The 19949-nt window shown below is 34.3% G+C and overlaps 1 protein-coding gene across 1 annotated transcript; it reads left to right on the forward strand.

Moving 5' to 3' along the window:
* Positions 1-14488: 14488 nt before the first annotated feature.
* LOC131177364 (lysine-specific demethylase JMJ26-like) lies at positions 14489-19092 on the forward strand. Its single transcript, XM_058142331.1, has 13 exons — positions 14489-14492; positions 14638-15191; positions 15324-15439; positions 15533-15632; positions 15862-15994; positions 16087-16141; positions 16238-16931; positions 17103-17432; positions 17787-18203; positions 18277-18349; positions 18438-18523; positions 18640-18759; positions 18858-19092. The coding sequence occupies exons 1-13, from the start codon at positions 14489-14491 to the stop codon at positions 18921-18923; spliced, it is 2748 nt and encodes a 915-aa protein (XP_057998314.1). The 3' UTR covers positions 18924-19092.
* Positions 19093-19949: the final 857 nt, after the last annotated feature.

Below are 19949 nucleotides of genomic sequence, written 5' to 3' on the forward strand. Positions count from 1 at the left end.
AACAGCAGTTTTAACAACAGTCCAAACAGGCCTTTAGCTATTTTGACAAACAAAGTTAGAGTTCAATATCATGAATCTCAAAAATATCAGCAGTTCTCTCTCTCCAAAAGCCCACTTGAACTATTAGCTATTTTAAGGCTAAGGCCCAACATTATAGAAAGGAAATAGTTATAAAAATTACTGATTACACTACGAGGCCTGATATCATTTTTGGTGTGACGTATTTCTCTTTTTCTATGTTTCTATTGTTATTTATTTGATGAAAATTTTAAGATCATTGTCCTGGATCGAGAATTATTTATCTTCCGAGTAATTTTTTAATTTTGAAAAATTAAAAATTTTCATAATATTATTCTTTTTGAAACTTGTTATTTATGTGACCTATGAAAAAGATTAAATTATTGAATATTAATAAAAGAATAAGATGAATTATCAAGCTTTGTTAATAAATATCATTAAAGATTCAAAGTCTTTGATCAAAGAAATCAACAATCCACGCTATAATTTAAATTGTCAAATAATCTATTTATATACGGCAAAAAAAAAATAAAAGGAGAGAATAAAACCCCAACAAAGGTGAGAATAGGACTTTAATATTGGAAAGAAAAATCTTTAGATCTGTTCTTAATGGATATAAATATGAGCAGAAAAACTCATATACATAAATAGAATTGAGAATTTATTGAAAAAAAATTAATAAAAAATAATAAAATAAAATAATTGATATATGGATAGCCATAAGTGGAAAATTTACCCGTGACCATTCAAGGAAGAGATCTGAAAGAAAAAAGCAAAAAATAACTTATCCTAAAAATAACTTATCCTAATTTAACTTTTTTAAAAATATTTCTATATATTAATTTATGAATTATCAAAGGTAAATCTTATATTAAATTAAAGTTTATTGTATAGAAAATGAAACTTAGCAACTTCACGATCTAAAACAATTTTAATTAAGAGAATAAAATTATTTGAAGTTTAATAAATCAATATTTATAGTTATTTATGATGCCAGTAATAATTTTTAAATAATGATATTTAAATTTCAATTAACTCATACTTTATGATTTTTTTTTGTAATTAATGATTATAAATTATTACAAAGATCAACCAACTAATATTTTTTTAAGCAAGGATCAACACACTAATATTAGAAACTGCAAAAATAGAAAATCTTAATAATGGTTTTTTTTAAAGAGAAGAAAAAAAATATTTTATTAATTAGATCTAACCTATTATATTTTTATATAGATGAAGTTAATAACTCATTAAAAAATAATATAAAGAATTTAAAATATTCAATATTATTAATAAAGTATGTAAATTAGTCAATAAGCGGGCTTGCGCCATCCTTTGACTTTATAATCTTTTTATGAGCCTGTCAAATAACCTTCAAATTTTGATCTTTTATTGAATGAAAGATCTGTACCTCGTACAACATATAATAACTCCATTAAAAGAGAAAAAAAAAACACCACAAAAACTCAAAATCTATCAATAAAAATAAATATGAAGATTTATTCACTTAAAATCTATCATTAATGATAAATCTGAGAAGATATATCCAAAAACTATTCCAAACATGTGCACATATGGGATTTATGAGAAAGGGAAAAAAAAAAGAGAAAGAGAAAGGATTGCCAACAATGAAAACACTCACCAGTGGCTGTCCAAAGAGGAAATCAAAGAAAACAAAAAGATAAAAAAAAAAAAGGTGAGGGAAAAAAATTGATCATTTAACAAATAAGCAAAACATAACAAACTAATAATGAACCTTCTTTCCTGTCTTCTTAATTATCATCTACAGCTCTTTTGCTTTCTTGAGGCTTTGAAAAAGCTGCAGTATCCAATCACACATAAACTCTTTTATACAAATTAAGATGAGTTACTGGAATGAGGGTGGGAACAATCTCAAATAAGAAAAAAAAAAATTCTAATTTTTAGCACTAAGTGAGATAGCTTAGTAGGCCAACATTTTGCCTAGATTCTTCTAATCTATGGCGCTTAGATTATTGCATAAGGAGCTGAAGTTATCTCTATCAACCATTTAAATTTTTTACATTTGATCTATGATGCTTAGATTATTGCGTAAAGAGTTGAAGTTATCTCTGTCAACCATTTAAATTTTTAACACAGTGATAAATGTTCGATCTTAAAATTGAAATTAAAATTAAAGTCATAAATTTAAAATTTTAAACTTCTAGTACAGTAATAAATACTCGATCCTATACAATAATTTCCCTATAGAAGCTTAACTCTAAACAAATCATATATGGTAATCAAAGCATGAACGTATAAGCTTTCTTGCAATTAATTTTTTTTTCACTATTTCTATGTATAGTTGCTCATATTGAATAATGGTACGACCATTTTAAATTTATTAGATTAAATATTCTATGTATAGTTGCTCATCATTTTCATTGATGATTCTTAGTCGTCGAATTCCTAAAACAATTGGTGTGGCTATTCCAATGAAGGCAACTTCCTTCTTAACGTAACCTCCTTCTTAACGTACATAATGTTTGATGGATGGTCTGGAATAGCAGAAGTTTTAATTTTGAAAACACTAATAATATTCCACCTGAAGATCTTCCTGGTTAAGACTGAAAAGGATAGGGAAGAGGCAACGGATCCAAGAAGCATTGGTTTCAATACTGGAGAACCTCGTGTACAATTCTATTTTCTATTAGGTCTTGTATATGCAATAGTGACACCAACTCTCCTTCCATTCATAATAATTTTCTTTGCCTTTGCGTACATCATGTTTCGTCATCAGGTAAAGACTTAATGTAATATTCATTCTAAATGACAATTTTCTATTGCATGGGGTCAATAGCTTCATCAATTAATTGAGTATGGCCATGTGATTCAAGTTCAACTTAGAACTTTTAGGTCAAAATTCAGCAGGTTTGGATGGCTTTTAATTCTTTGTTCTTCTAATGATTCTTTTTGAAATATTTTCAAGTAGTAATGCTGTAGTTTGGATGGATGAGCTTATTGGAGATACGTATGACATTTAAGTTATTGCCATTAGATGTTACCTTTGTTTCACACAAGTGCTTTGAAAAAACACGTCAAACTGGTAAGAACAAAACTGATCGGATAAATTTCAACAACTGTCCCTAAACTTATATAGTTGTAACACTACAGTCCTTTAACTTTAAAATGTAATATAAAACCCCCTAAAATTTTAAATTTTGCACAGTAAAATCCCTCTGACTTTCAATGACTAATTTATCAGTTAGAAACTGATGTGAATAGCTCCCGCATGACACTTAGTCAATATTTATCTCTCCTCTCTTATGCAAAGTGTAAAATTATTCTCTTTACACATAAAAAATTATTCTATTTATGGAGAGAAAAAGGATTCAATTTACACATGGCTTGAGAGAGAAAAGAGAAATACTGACTAAGCTCCATGTTGAAACTGTCCAGGTCAGCGTCTTACTTAAAAATTGGTAATTTGAGGTTAGAGAGATTTTACTGTGCAAAATTTGAAAGTTGATGGGATTTTATGTTACATTTTTAAGTTTAGGGACTTTAGTGTTACAATTAGATAAGTTCAAGGATAGTTGTTAAAATTTATTCATTTATATAATGAAATTTATTCTAATAATTCGTTGAAGATTAGAAATTTAAAATTTAAAAAAAAAAACATGAAAGAAGTTGTTAGCAGCATCTTTTCAATTTAATTGAAGATAATCTTTTATCTCCTTTAAACTTTTTATATGAGGCATCTCCAACATTTACAACCAAGATGTTAGAATTATGACTCAAAATCTTAGAGAGATTTGAAGAGAGACATTTTCCTATATAGAGTAGAACTCTTATGTTAGTGTTACTCCTAAATTGAGTAGGACTCCTAGTCAGATTAAAATTGAGGGAATTAACACTATAAATAAGAGAATGGTAAAAAAGTTATTTGGCTTCACCCGTAGAGAGTGACTTAACCAATTGAAGAGAGTGGCTTGCCCATTGAGAGTGGCTTTCAGTCGATGGAGTGGGGCTGTCACACATTGTAGAGAGGGGCTTTGCCAATTGCTGAGGATTTGGCTTTGCCCATTGATAATGTCACACCTTATCACTCTGTAAGGCATAACATGATTCCGTAGTATACCTAACGAATTACCAACTCCGTCTATCGATAACCCATTAAACACACTACAAGGGATTTTAAAATAATTTTCATACTTTTTGAAAGTGGTGAGCTTTTTCAGCAGGTATTAAAAACATTTACTTGAAGTTTAAAGATTTGATAAAATTTTTGTCCATTTTTATTTTTAGTAAATTTTGGAAAAATTTCAGTGATCTTAGGTGTATTTGAGAAAACCAAAAATTTTACCTGTAGAAAACACTTCCAATATAACACTTCATCAACTCACAATCACCATTATAACTCAAATCAGCACAATTTTCTCCCAACTCTACAATTCAAGTCAATTTTCAACTCAATTATTTTAAAAAATAATGCTAAATAAATTCATTCACAATCCATTAAAGAAAAATTAATTTACATACATCAGATTAAATTTACAGCAGAAAATCCAAAATAATATTATTACAATTTCTGTACAACTACTCATGACAACTTTACAAAAGTACATACAGTCAATTACATCAAAATAAATATGTACAATAAGGGAATAAAATTATACCTGACAAAAGGTCCAGAAGTAGCTCTGAAATCCTCAGCAGCTCACTCTGCTGCTCTACTAGTCTCTCTATCTCAGCGACAATAAGCGACCATCATGAGTACTATGACTCAGAGGTGCACAACATGCTAAAATAAAATCTTATGCATAAATCAATTCACGTTTGTTCACATATGGTACTGAAAATGAAAAATAAATACAAAACATAATTTATAATTTTAGTCAAAAGCAGTCTCATTTGAAAGTCCCAAAACAGATTTCATAAAAACACACAATTATATCATGCCATTAGTACAATGTTCATCTCAATAACCGGAGGCTTATGAGGAATCTCAAGGCTAGCTAGCTCAATCTATGGGTACCCATTCAATTTCTTCCTCTACTGGCACACACCTCACCACTTGACCGGAGAGAATTCAAAATTTAAAACTAATTCTTCCCACTAGGCATGCTAGTGAGGCATTAAGATATATGGTCATGACACTGTGGTTTCAAAACTATCTTAATATTTTACTAACTATTTATTGACAATTCAAACACATACAATTAAATTCTAACAATTTAGGTCAAAAGCATAATATTTATTTCATTCACAAATTTTCAATAAAAATAAATCACAATTTATTCATCAAAACAAATTGTCAAGAGAATTTACAGAAAATTTTTATGTTGTGCACAAACCTTGTGCGAGTCGCCTCTAGGCCTTGACTCGATGTCTCGGGTTCTTTTTCGGTATTCATTTCAATTAAAACATACAATTTTATAGTATTTCAGTATCATAACGTATAATAAATTCACAATTACTTATGTCTAGCTCTAATATGCTTAATTTAACGTTCTTTGAATTTTGCATTTTGGAGTTACTATTCACGACACTATTCAAGTCAAATTGTTGACTTTCTTATGCTTAATAGGTATGGGAATTTCAATTTCACCTACATACCACATTTTAGTTGCTTAATTTGTTGATTTTGGTTGCCCCTTCAATTTTTTTGGTCTCCTAGGCACAATTTTAAATTTTTAGTTTTTTTATGTTCTATTTTGCACTATTCCATTGGCCTGGTTACAATGAGAATTTGGCTAAGTGTCCTTCATAAAAGTTGTTCCTTATTGTCTTATCTTTAATTAACTTTTTGAATCACTCCATTTAGAGTTTTGTTGCCCAAGATATGGCCATTTGAACATGGCTTGCCAGATCGGTCTAACCCAGATTTCTGGGCACCTAATTTGGTTCTGTCAGTTTTGGATTACTAAAATTAAGTAGCAAAATGACTGGGTTATGGGCAGAATTTGGGTTGGTGTTCTTCATGGAAGTTGTAGTGCTATCTCATACCTTTCCAATGCCATAAAAATCAGGTTATTTGTACTTGTAAAGCCCAAGTTATAGCCAATGAACAAACATTGTTCATTTGGTCATTTTGGTACAGTGGCAGTGCACTACACCTACGTTTGACTTAATTGTTCACTATCCTAATGTCCTTTTCTAGGCATGGTTCCTAAATGAAAAATGTGTCATTATGTGTCTATTTTCATTCCCAATTGACCTCACACAAATTGGGTTAGTAAATTTTCAGTTTTAGTCCCTGAAAGGGACCTAAGTCAAGCTGCCAGAATAGTGACCCTAACCAATCTGAATTGCACTTGGTTTCTACCAATTCAAACATACCATAAATGGTCCCAATTGACCATTTCTCACTTCAATTAGGGTCATTTGTACCAATTAACCATTTCTCCAATTTTTCCCTAATCTTCAAGATGCTTAAGAACCCTAATTACACAATTGTGCAATCTAATACAATTAAAGTTTATAATCAACTTCTATAAACCCAATTCAACTTAACTAACACTTCAATTCCATCAAAATCATGAAATTTCAATACCCCTTAATACTGGTCGAATTTCCTACCTAGTCCCCCATAATTGTTTTCTTTTGATTTTAAGTTAATTTCTAGGTTAAGTGAACTAAAAGCACAAGTATTAAACTAGAATTTCAAATTAAACTACTAATCTCAACTTTGATGTTCCACTTCCACAATTCCTTCAATTTCTCCTTTCTTCTTCTTCTTAAATCTTCTTGTCTAGTTGAGATAACAAGGTTTTTGGGGGAAATTTTGAGAATTTAGGGTTAATTTATGGAGATGAAGAGCTTAAATCAAGCTTTAATGGAGGAATTTTAATGGAGGTGGGGTGGAGTGTTTCGGCCAAGATTGATAAGGAAGAAGAAATGGTTTTGCTTTTCTAAATTTTTTATGTTTTTATGTGTGAAATAATTGTATTTAACTTAGTCAAAAAAAAAAGGGAAAATTAAAATTAATTTTAACATCATATGTGATGTCATCATCATGATGTAATAAGTCCCATTTTTATTCTTTTTCTTTTCTTTTAATTTTTAATAGTTCTTTAATTTAATTCTCGATTCTGAAATTTTCATTTCTCCGATTTTATTGGACAGTTAGGTTAGAAATCACCTCTAGGGGTGAATTGACGAAATTGTCCCTCGCTGGTCTGATCCAGTTTGCAAGTAATCCAAGATTTCTTCCGGATCTCTGACCTAATTATTTGACCTGCTTAACAATTTTTTTCTATGATTTTCTCTTTTTCACTGTGTTCGCAATAGTCCTTAGGACCTTGTTGTCATAATTTTCCATTCAAAATTAGGGTTAGGACTGACCTCACAGTTACTTCCCGGTAAGGTCACCCATCGTTGTGATCCTCCTCTCATTTAATTTTTTATGCATTGTTTTTCTTGTTTATACTTATCTATCTGGTAATCACCATTAATTTTCATTCAAGGCTTTTCTAGGTGTTTTAAACATGGTTCTAATCCTCTTAATTGTCCGGACTGACACCGATCACCGAAACAGTGAAATATACCAGGCTATGCATATAGTGGTGTTATAATTCCACCCCCATAAAATAAATTTCGTCTCAAAATTTTACCCGGTATCAATCTCTGAACAGCTGTGGGTGCTGTCTCCTCATGTCCTCCTCTCGTTCCCAAGTAGCTTCTTGGCCTGAATGATGGTTCTACAGCACTTTAACCAATGGTATCTGCTTGTTCCATAGCTGCTTCACCTCATATGCTAGAATTTCAATAGGTTCCTTATATGTGAGGTCTGGATTCAACTCAATCTCTTCTGCTGGTAGTATATGAGATGGTTCTAATCTATACCTCCTCAACATGGACACATGGAAGACATTATGTATCTTCTCTAACTCTGGAGGTAGTGCTAGTCGGTATGCCAAGGGACCCACTCTTTCCAGAACCTCATATGGTCCAATGAAATGTGGATTCAGTTTCTCCTTTCTGCCAAATCTCATAATTTTCTTCCAAGGGAAAACCTTGAGGAATACTTTCTTACCCACTGCATATTTAATATTTCTCCTCTTCAGATTGATGTAGGACTTCTGACAGTCTGATGTAGCCTTGAGTCGATCTCTGATCAGTCTGATTTTCTCCTCTGTTTGCTGAACAATCTCTGGCCCAATCATCTTTCTTTCACCTACTTCATCCCAGCACAGGGGAGTTCTGCACTTTCTGCCATACAAAGCTTCATATGGAGGCATATCAATGCTTGATTGGTAGCTGTTGTTATAAGCAAACTCAATCAGAGGCAAGTGTGTGTCCCAACTGCCCTCAAACTCAATCACACAAGCCCGTAGCATGTCCTCCAAGATCTAAATTACCCTCTCAAACTGGCCATCTGTTTGTGGGTGGAATGCCGTGCTGAAGTTCAATCTAGTTCATAGGGCTCTTTGAAGACTACCCCATAATCTAAAAGTGAACCTAAGGTCTGCATGCGATACAATTGATCACGGCACTTCGTGCGATCTCACAATCTCTTCTATGTACAATTTGGCCAATTTCTCTAAGCTATAGTCCATCCGGATTTGTGAGAAAATGGCGAACTTGGTTAGTCTATCCACTATGACCCATACTGCATCATGACTCTTCTGTGTCCTCGAAAGTCCCATCACAAAATCCATAGTTATTTGTTCCCATTTCCATTCAAGCACTGGTAATGGATGTAACAAACCAGCTGGTACTTGATGTTCTGCCTTCACTTGCTGATAAGTTAGGCATTTTATGACAAAATCAGCTACATCCCTTTTCATACCCATCCACCAGTAATGCTCCTTTAACCCTCTGTACATTTTAGTGCCACCAGGATGCATAGCAAAAGGAGACCCATGTGTTTCCTTCATAATGATCTGTCTCAAGTCAATGTTATTAGGAGCACATTACTGCCTTTGGTGTAGTAGTAGGCCATCTTCTCGCACTGAAAATTCAGGTTTCTTGCCCTGTCAGACTTCTCCCACTAGCTTTTGATATTTATGATAATTCTGAGCAGCCATTCTAATCTGATCAATCAACACCGGCTATATATGCCATGCAATTACTGTCTGCCCCTCATCATTAATCTCTAAGCTAGCATGCAATGCTCTCAACTCATGTACCATAGACAAAGGAGAAACTCTCAAACTTGCCATAGTCTTGTGACTTAAGGCTTCAGCCACCACATTAACTTTCCCTGGCTAATAGTCTATCAGATAATCATAGTCTTTTATCAACTCTAACCATCTCCTCTGTCTCAAATTCAACTCCTTCGAAGTACCAAAATACTTCAAACTCTTATGATCTGTGTAGATGTAACACTTCTCCCCATATAAGTAGTGTCTCCAGATCTTAAGAGCAAATACAATAGCTGCAAGCTCCAAGTCATGTGTCGGATAGTTCCTCTCATGCGGTTTCAACTGGCGTGATGCATAAGCAATGACATTCCGATCTTGCATCAATACACAGCCTAACCCATTATGAGAAGCGTCACTGTAAACTGTATATTATTTACCCGGTGTAGGTAAAGTAAGGACTAGAGCTTCTGTCAAACATCTCTTCAGTTCATCAAAACTCTGCTGGCATTTATCCGTCCACTAAAATTTCACATCCTTAAGGCGACTTGATCAGTGTAGAAGCCAACATAGAGAACCCTTTCACAAAACGGCGGTAGTATCCAGCTAAACCCAGAAAACTGTGAATTTTTGTGACATTCCTGGGTGGCTTCCAATTAAGGACAACTTCTATCTTACTGGGATCTACCTTAATGGCTTCTGCCGATACTATGTGCCCCAAGAAGGATATTTCCTTTAGCCAAAATTCACACTTTAACGATTTTTCATATAGTTGTTTCTCCCCTAAAGTCTGTAGTACAATCCGTAGATGTCTATCATGCTCCTCTGCGCTCCTCGAATAGACCAATATATCATCAATGAATACCACCACAAACTGATTGAGGTATGGTCTGAAGATATTGTTCATCAGATCCATAAATGCAGCTGAAGCATTGGTTAACCCGAATGGCATGACCAGGAACTCATAATGGCCATATCGAGTTCTAAAGGCAGTTTTAGGGATACTCTGCTCTTGCACCTTCAGCTGATAATAACCCGATCTCAGGTCAATTTTAGAGAACACAGTTACACCACTTAACTGATCAAACAAGTCATCAATGCGGGGCAATGGATATCTATTCTTTATTATCACCTTATTCAACTGCCGATAGTCAATACATAAATGGAGAGTGCCATCTTTCTTCTTAACAAACAGCCCTAGCTTTCCCCAAGGTGACACACTAGGGCAAATAAAGTCCTTATCAAGCAGCTCTTGCAATTGCACTTTCAATTCTTTCAATTCTGCTGGTGCCATTCTATATGGTATTATGGAGATTGGGTCCACACTAGGCATGACATCAATCTCAAACTGCACCTCTCTTTCTAGAGGTAACCCTGGTAACTCATCAGAGAACACATCCGAAAAGTCACATACTGTAGGGATGTCCCTCAATGCTAGACTCCCCACTTGGGTGTCTAGCACATGTGCCAAGTATGCTTCACACCCCTTTCTAATAATCTTTCTGGCTAGTACAACCGAAATGATATTTGATGGCAATAACTACCTCTCCCCATGTATTACCACATCACCGTACAGAGGGAGATCAAAAGTGATTGTTTTCAGTCTACAGTCAATCATGGCATGATGTCTGGCTAACCAATCCATGCCCAAGATGACATCATAATCTCTGAAGGGCATTTCAATCAGATCTGACAGAAAAACATGTTCTTGGATCACCAAAGGACAATCTCTATACATTCTGTTTACCCTGACCTCTTGTCCTGACGGACTTGTTACTAGCACCTCAAAATCCATTTTGGCACATAGAATCGTAAGGGAACTAACAATGCTAGCACTAACATATGAGTGGGTAGAACCCGGATCAAACAACACAAATACATCTTGATCAAAGATAGAGAATGTACCGGTCACAATGTCAGAAGTTTTAGCTTCTTCTCGCCGTCTCATAGTGTAGACTCTAGCCGAAGCATTACCTTGTTCTGACTTGTTTCTTTGTACCATTTGCTGAAGTCTTTGCCTAACATCTGCCTCTACCTCTGTTAACTGGTTGTGAACCTCTAGTAGCAGAACTCTGAATGGATCCTTCTGCAGTGGTAGGAGCTGGCCCAAATCTATGGGCACTGGTGCAGTCCTTGGCCAGATGGCCCGTGCCCCCGCAGTTAAAACAGGCTCTTGAAGCCCAATAACATATCCCACTATGGGTCTTGCCACATGTCTCACAAGGGCGGGGAGGGTGAGAACTCCTAGACGTCTGCTGACCAGACCAAGGGGGTCTCTGCCCAGAAAATCTACCTCTACCAGACCTTCCACCTCTGCCTGATCCCCCAAATTTCTTTCTTTTTCCAGTATTGCCACTGAAACTTTGATCCACTGCCTTTCCACTTTTCTCTTTTTCTGATTTCTCTGTCTTCTCTGTTTTCTCTTTCACTGGTGCCCCTTCTGACTCAATTCTTTTTAACTCAAGTGCTTGAGAGATGAGCTTAGAGAAGTTATTATGTCTGAATCCAACTACTTGCATCCTTAAACTGGGTTTCAAGCTGGTTTCAAACCTCTTACATCTTTCTCTGCTGGTAGATAGGAGACTCCCTGCATAGTGGCTTAAGCGGGAGAACTCCCTTTCATGACACTGTAGTTTCAAAACTATCTTAACATTTTACTAACCATTTATTGACAATTCAAACACATATAATTAAATTCCAACAATTTAGATCAAAAGCATAATATTTATTTCATTCACAAATTTGCAATAAAAATAAATCACAATTTATTCATCAAAATAAATTGTCAAGATAATTTACAGAAAAATTTTATGTTGTGCACAAACTTTGTGCGAGTCACCTCTAGGCCTTGACTCGATGTCTCGGGTTCTTTTCCGGTATTTTTTTCAATTGAAACATACAATTTTACAGTGTTTTAGCATTATAACGTATAATAAATTCAATAATAAATTCATAATTATTTATGTCTAGCTCTAATATACTTAATTTAATGTTCTTTGAATTTTGCATTTCGGAGTTACTATTCATGATACTATTCAAGTCAAATTGTTGACTTTCTTATGCTTAATAGGTATGTGAATTTCAATTTAACCCACATACCACATTTTGTTGCTTAATTTGTTGATTTTGGTTGCCCCTTCAAATTTTTAGGACTCCTAGGCACAATTTCAAATTTTTAATTTTTTTATACCTTGTTTTATACTATTCCATTGGCCTGGTTACATTGAGAATTTGGCTAAGTGTCCTTCATAAATGTTGTTTCTTATTGTCTTATCTTTAATTCACTTTTTGAATCACTCCTTTTGGGGTTTCGTAGCCCAAGATATGGCCATTTGAACATGGCTAGCTGGATTGGTCTAACCCAGATTTCTGGGCACCTAATTTGGTTCTGACAGTTTTGGACTACTAATTTTAAGTGGCAAAATGACTGGGTTATGGGCAGAATTTGGGTTGGTGTTCTTCATAGAAGTTGTAGTGCTATGTCATACCTTTCCAATGCCACAAACATTAGGTCATTTGTACCTGTATAGCCCAAGTTATGGCCAAATGAACAGAGTCATTTTGGTACAGTGGCAGTGCACTACAATCGGGTTTGACCTAATTGTTCACTATCCTAATGTCATTTTTTGGGCATGGTTCCTAAATGAAAAATGTGCCATTATGTGTCTATTTTTATTCTCAATTGACCTCATACCCATTGAGTTGGTAAATTTTCAGTTTTAGTCTCTGAAACAGACCTAGTGCAAGCTGCCAGAATAGTGACCCTAACCAATCCGAATTGCACTTGGTTTCTACCAATTCAAACATACCACAAATGGTCCCAATTGACCATTTCTCAATTCAATTAGGGTCATTTGTACTAATTGACCATCTCCCCAATTTTTCCCTAATCTTCAAGATGCTTAAGAACCCTAATTACACAATTGTGCAATCTAAAACAATTAAAGTTTATAATCAACTTCTATACACCCAATTCAACTTAACTAACACTTCAATTCCATTAAAATCATGAAATTTCAATAACCCCTTAATGCTGGCCGAATTTCCTATCTAGTCCCCCATAATTGTTTTCTTTTGATTTTAAGTTAATTTCTAAGTTAAATGAACTAAAAGCACAAGTATTAAACTAGAATTTCAAATTAAACTACTAACATTAACTTTGATGTTCCACTTCCACAATTTCTCCTTTCTTCTTCTTCTTAAATCTTCTTGTCTAGTTGAGATAACAAGGTTTTTGGGGGAAATTTTGAAAAATTAGGGTTAATTTATGGAGATGAAGAGCTTAGATCAAGCTTTAATGGAGGAATTTTAATGGAGATGGGGTGGAGTGTTTCGGCCAAGATTGATAAGGAAGAAGAAATGGTTTTGCTTTTTTAAATTTTTTATGTTTTTATGTGTGTAATAATTGTATTTGACTTAGTAAAAAAATGTGGAAAAATTAAAATTAATTTTGACATCGTATGTGATGTCATCATCATGATGTAATAAGTCCCATTTTATTTTTTTTCTTTTTCTTTAATTTTTAATAGTTCTTTAATTTAATTCCCGATTCCGAAATTTTGGTTTCTCCAATTTTATTGGATAGTTAGGTCAGAAATCACCTCTAGGGGTGAATTGACTAAATTGCTCTAAATCGGTCTAATCCGTTTTGCAGTAATTCAAGATTTCTTAGGATCTCGACCTAATTTTTTTACATTCTTAACAATTCTTTTCTGTGATTTTATTTTTCCCACTATGTTACTTAATAATCCTTAGGACCGGTGTCACAATTTTGATTCAAATTAGGGTTAGGATGACCTCGCGATCACTTCGGTAAGGTCACCATTCTTTGTGATCCTCGGCTCATTTAACTTTTTATGCATTGTTTTCTTATTTATACTTACCTATACGGTAATCACCATTAATTTTCATTCAAGGCTTTCAGGTGTCTTAAGCGTGGTTCTAATTTGAAATCAAAGGAACCGAGAAAAAGATTGCATCACACGGTTTCCAAAAGAGAGTGGGATAACATCATCAAAACGAGTTGAGGTCGCTTCAGGTCTATAACGGGAAATTCCCATGCCATTTGTATGTCTTCACGCACAAGGCACTTTTCTCTCCACGACATATTTACTCTTCTTCGATTTCATTTATCATCGTTCGCTTCTTCAATCTAAATTTTCTATAGAGATTTTTTTTCCCTGATTAGTTCACAGGTTCGTTTTTGGGTTTCTCTGTTTCTTTTGAATTTATATGTTTTTCAAATTATAATTTGTATTTGATAGCTTTGTAAGTCTCTGGTTTTGCTTTATATGTATTCTGTTTGTCTTGATTATTTCTTTTTCAATGGGGATGATTTTTGTTTGTTTTAGCTGAGTTCACCTGAGTTTATCATTCAACCGCAGCTCTTTTGGTCATGGTCTTCGACTATATGGTTATTGTTTTTAATGCGTAATTCATTGGCGTTTAATCTGTTAATTGCTTATTGAATTTCTGTTTCCCTATAAATCGTAGTTCATGGTGGAAGAACAATCATGCAATATGAATTTTTTATTCTATTTTTGTTTCGGTATTTATCTCTGGTTCTTTCTTGCAGTGAGGATGGATGCTTTTATTTCTAAGCAAGACCGGCACAGAGGTGATGGTGATCATAATGTGCAGAAGATGAGAAGAATCTCGAATGTTTCTTGGCTTGCATCGAAGAGACAAGTTCACAAAACCCTTAAGAATAGAGTTAATGGCAAGATATGGAAACGGGAAGAGGACGATGATGATGATGAGTGGTCACTCCCAACAAGAACAAAAAATTCATCCAAGAAAGTGAAACTGACTCCTGCTTTTGAATTCTCGAAAGGCAATGGAATTCCAAAGAAGCGGCTGAATAAGAGAAGTAGTTTTGTAGTTGTAGACTTGGAGGGTGATTCAGAAGATGAAGTTTTAGAGCAAGCGTGTATTATGAATATAAGAGCGCGCAAAAGAGCTAGAACTTCAGATAGTGAGGCAGTCAAAAGAAATCACATGTATACAAGGCTAGAAAATGGAGATTTTGCAAATGCTTCTTTAGGTACTTCATCTTCTTCTCCCTCGTCAGCTTCAGATATGAAGAGTAATGGCAGTAGCAGCAGGACACGTACAATGAGAAATTTGAAGGTTATTTACCTCTGGTCATTTTTTTTATCTGCTATAGTGGAATTATACATGTTCCCTTGACATTGAAAGGAATAGTTTCTTTCTTTATTTACTCTGGTAACTAAAGTTGTCAGTTTTTCTTTCTTCAAGCAGGCCAAAATAGAAGCACGCCCAAAGTGTCATCAGTGCATGAAAAACGAAAGAAAAATTGTTGTCCCTTGCAAGAAGTGTAAAAGCAAAATATATTGTGTCCAATGTATCAAACAATGGTAAATTTTTTGGCTACACTATTTGACATTGTTTTAGCATAACAAGCTTAGAAGCTTACTTGGCATATGCATTTTCTGCTGTGATGTATGTAGGTATCCACAGATGACAGAAGAAGAAATTGCAGAACAATGTCCTTATTGTCGTAGAAATTGCAACTGCAATGCGTGTTTGCACTCCAGTGGTTTGATTAAGGTTTGTTTTTATTCTGTCCCTCTTCTATCCTATTGATTGTGAGGACATTAATAAAGAAGCAAAAGCTCCATTAGGCTAGTTTTTTGAAATTTAGAGTTGGCTTTTTAAACTTGTAAGTTGACAAATAAGCATCTTATATTACATTGGCAGTTGGAGCACCCTGTTACAGAACTGAAATTCTGAATGCAAGCATTTCTTCTAACTAGCTCATAATATTGATCACGTCCAGACATCAAAAAGGGACATCACCGACAGTGAGAAGATTCAGCATCTAAAATATTTGATAAAGTCTCTGCTTCCCTTTCTGGAACAAATCTGTGAAGAACAAACTCAAGAGATGCAAATTGAGGCTAGCATTCAAGGTACATCCTCGTTTTCTTTTTAGCTTCAGGTATGAGTTTTTATGTTTAAATTCATTTCCTGCTAATAAATTATGAATTGTTCTTGTAATCAGGTTCCTCCCCTGAGATAGCAGAGAACTTCTGTAATAATGATGAGCGTGTCTATTGGTAAGAATCTCTTATTGTGCTGAAGGGTGGAAACTATGTGATTTTATTGTTTGAACTTAAAGCTTATTTATTGAATTTTTTTGGGTCTTGGTGCAGCAACCATTGTGCGACTTCTATTGTTGACCTCCACCGCAGCTGCCCAAAATGTGCTTATGAACTGTGTCTCAGTTGTTGTCACGAAATTCGTGAAGGAAGCTTGTCAAGTCGTGCTGAAATGAAGTTTCGATACGTAGACCGAGGCTCTGATTACATGCATGGTGGAGATCCACTGCCTTGTGATTTTGAAAATGCTGAGGATCAAGGTGAACCAACGGTTGTGCTGTGGAATGCCAATGATGATGGAAGTATTTCTTGTGCTCCAAAAGAAATGGGTGGTTGTGGTGATTGTGTATTGGAGCTAAAGCGTATCCTTCCAATGGGATGCATTTCCGAGTTGAACAAGAAGGCGCGAGATTTAGTAGGTTTTGACACGGAAAGGGCAGATTCGATGTGCAACAATTCTGAAGCAGGGAGAGAGATGCTGCGGAGCGCAGCTTCTAGAGAAGGATCCAAGGACAATTACTTGTATTGTCCTGCTATGAATGACATTCAAGAGGTTGAAGAGCTTTTTCACTTTCAAAAGCATTGGGTTAAAGGTGAACCTGTTATAGTTCGCGATGCCCTTGAGGTAACAACTCATTTGAGCTGGGAACCAATGGTAATGTGGCGTGCAATATGCGAAAATGTGGACCGAGAGACAAGAGCTAATATGTCTGAAGTGAAGGCCATTGATTGCCTGGCTTCTTGTGAGGTTTGGCGCCATTATCCTACCTGGAATTCTTTTTCCATCCCAAAAATATTGCATCATGCATGTGATCAAAAAGATATTATGTTTTCCTTTTACGAGTCACATTAATCTATCCTACGCTGATGTATCTTCTTTGCAGTTTTACTCACGAGTGCTGATTTTTAAAATATTCAGGTGGAAATTAGTACCATTCAATTTTTCAAGGGCTATACAGAAGGAAGAAGATATGAAAACTTTTGGCCTGAGATGCTGAAGCTGAAGGATTGGCCCCCATCTGATAAGTTTGAAGACCTTCTGCCACGCCATTGTGATGAGTTTATCAGTGCATTGCCATTTCAAGAATATAGTGATCCCAAGGCTGGTATCCTTAACCTTGCTGTGAAATTTCCACCAGATTTGCTCAAACCAGACATGGGTCCGAAAACTTACATCGCATATGGTACAACAGAAGAGCTCGGCAGAGGGGACTCTGTAACCAAACTTCATTGTGATATGTCAAATGCGGTATGCCTAAAATATCCACCATGTTATTACTACGCCTTGCACCTTGTATTCTAGCATAAGTTGCTTAAGCGTCTCCTATTTTTTTCTACCCTTTCCACAAACTCTTTAAATTTGACTTAAACGTTTATGTCAAGAATGAGTTTCACATGGGCTCTTCCATTTTCAGCAAATGCTTATATAAGTAATGGGTTTTCAAATCTTCTACATTCTCTCCCCCACCAACACCAACACCACCCCACACCCCCCCTCCCTTTCTTTTTAAAGACGAGAAAATAGCTGCCCCTTTTCACCCCGTGGTTTACCAACTGTTGGTTAGGGAGCTCATACTGATCTTAAATTTGTCCAATAATTTAGGTGAATATTTTGACACATACTGCGGAGGTAGCTTTAAGTGAAGAACAACAGACTGCTATTCAACAGCTCAAAAGGAAACATTTGGCACAGGATGAGAAAGAACGTTTGGAGCAAGATAAGCTAGACCATCATTCCATTGAACAACTTGGTGACTGCAGCGGTAGCTGGAAAGAGATGGGTGTATCAAAGATTATTGAGACAGAGAAGCAACCCTCCCAAATCAGTGAACAACTTGAGCTTTCCCATAATCAGCCGAGAGGAGCTACACTCCCTGGTTTGCCCAGTGAAGGTGAAACAGATAATATGTGTGGTGCATTGTGGGACATTTTTAGAAGGGAGGATGTCTCCAAGTTAGAAGAATATTTAAGAAAGCACTCCATGGAATTTAGGCACACTTACTGCTCCCCAGTAAAACAGGTAATTTATACTCACTACTTATTTTTCAGACTAGTCGATTATGATTCACTAATAACAAACCTGTTATAAGCAGGTCGACCATCCAATTCATGACCAGTGTTTCTACTTAACTTCGGAGCATAAAAAGAATTTGAAGGAGGAATTTGGTTAGTATATTAAGAAAGCTGAATCTCTCTCTCTCTATTTCTCTCTTTCTAAAATTATTGTGACACTCGAATTGTTTTACACTTCTAGGTATTGAACCTTGGACATTTGAACAAAGAGTTGGAGAGGCCGTATTTATTCCTGCTAGTTGCCCACACCAAGTTAGGAATCTCAAGGTAAATATTGAGACTTGCATATTTTTCTTTTAAATCCTCCTCTAATGTTTCATGAAATAGTGCCTTCATATGTAGATGGAGATTATATTTAATATCTTTTTCCTCCATCTAAACAGTCATGTACAAAAGTTGCCGTAGATTTTGTCTCTCCTGAAAATGTCCAGGAGTGCCTTCGCTTAACCAAAGAGTTCAGACAACTTCCAAAGAACCACAGGGCTAGAGAAGACAAACTTGAGGTAACACCTTTCTGCTATCATTTATTTAGAATCAAGCGAACGCTGGTAATGCCATTTTTGAGCCTAAATGTTGTTTTCCTACATTTTTTGTGGTACAGATCAAGAAGATGATAATCTATGCAATTGCAGAAGCAATTAAAGATTTAGAAGAACTGATACAATGACAGCATTGAGTTCTACACAAAGTGGCAACTGAAGAACAAAGAAGCCAAAGTTAATTGTTCCCTTTTTTTCCAATTTTTTAACATTGTTGTTACATTAATTGAAGTTGTATTGAAGGATGTAAATCATCAATTTAATGTTTAACACAGGCGATTTTTTTTCCCTTTCTTATTTAGTTTGGCATATAAATGATACATTGGGAATTATATTATATGAGCTTTGCTTTGTTTAAAGAGAGTTTCTGGATGGGATAATTTAGAAAATTTCATTCTAATATTCCAACTGCATTATTATCTTACTACTTTTATTGTAATCAATATGATTATGAATTTATTATTTGGATTCGCACTTAGTTTTACTGAATTTTGTTATACATGTTTTTCGGTGTTTACAAAGATAATTACAAACTCTACATGATCAAGAATTTCAATATACCACATTAATGAAGATTTTATTTTCAAACTTATAAATAGTTTTAAAACCTTCACTTTCTTTCAAATAGTAAAAAATTATAAATATATAAAAATTTTATTTTAAAGAAACTTTATTTTAATAACTTAATTTTATTTTATCTCTTAAAAATATTTTTATCTCTTAAGAATAATAATAAGTGTAGATATACTATTGGCATTATAAAAAGAAAAAAGAAGTAAAGTAAAACAAAGTCAAAAATCAATTAGGATAGCCTAATCGATTACCTTTGTCTTAACCAGTGTTATTAAATTTGGTTCAGAGGTTGATCCAGCGAAAAGACCGGGTAAATAGATTACTGGTTCAACCAGTGAGTTAATAATTCAACCAATAAGTCATTAAAAATTAATTAAATATATATAAATTAATTAAATATAACATCTAAAATAAATAAATAAATAAATATAATTAATTAATTAATTAAATTTTTTATTATTTAAAATAAAACTTTAACATTTATTAAGTTATATTTAATAAATTTTAATAGTAGTTTTAAATTTTATATAAAAGTATTAAGTAATATAATGTGTAACTTTCTTTTTAAAATTTATGAAATA

This window comes from Hevea brasiliensis, unplaced genomic scaffold, assembly GCF_030052815.1.
Source record: "Hevea brasiliensis isolate MT/VB/25A 57/8 unplaced genomic scaffold, ASM3005281v1 Scaf425, whole genome shotgun sequence".
NCBI classification, from domain to species: domain Eukaryota; kingdom Viridiplantae; phylum Streptophyta; class Magnoliopsida; order Malpighiales; family Euphorbiaceae; genus Hevea; species Hevea brasiliensis.

Excerpts from the sequence above, each read along its gene's own strand:
- LOC131177364 (XM_058142331.1), top strand. Across the intron at positions 15,192-15,323 it reads GTACAATGAGAAATTTGAAG|GCCAAAATAGAAGCACGCCC; the intron begins GTTATTTACCTC and ends TTCTTCAAGCAG. Across the intron at positions 16,932-17,102 it reads ATTGCCTGGCTTCTTGTGAG|GTGGAAATTAGTACCATTCA; the intron begins GTTTGGCGCCAT and ends TAAAATATTCAG.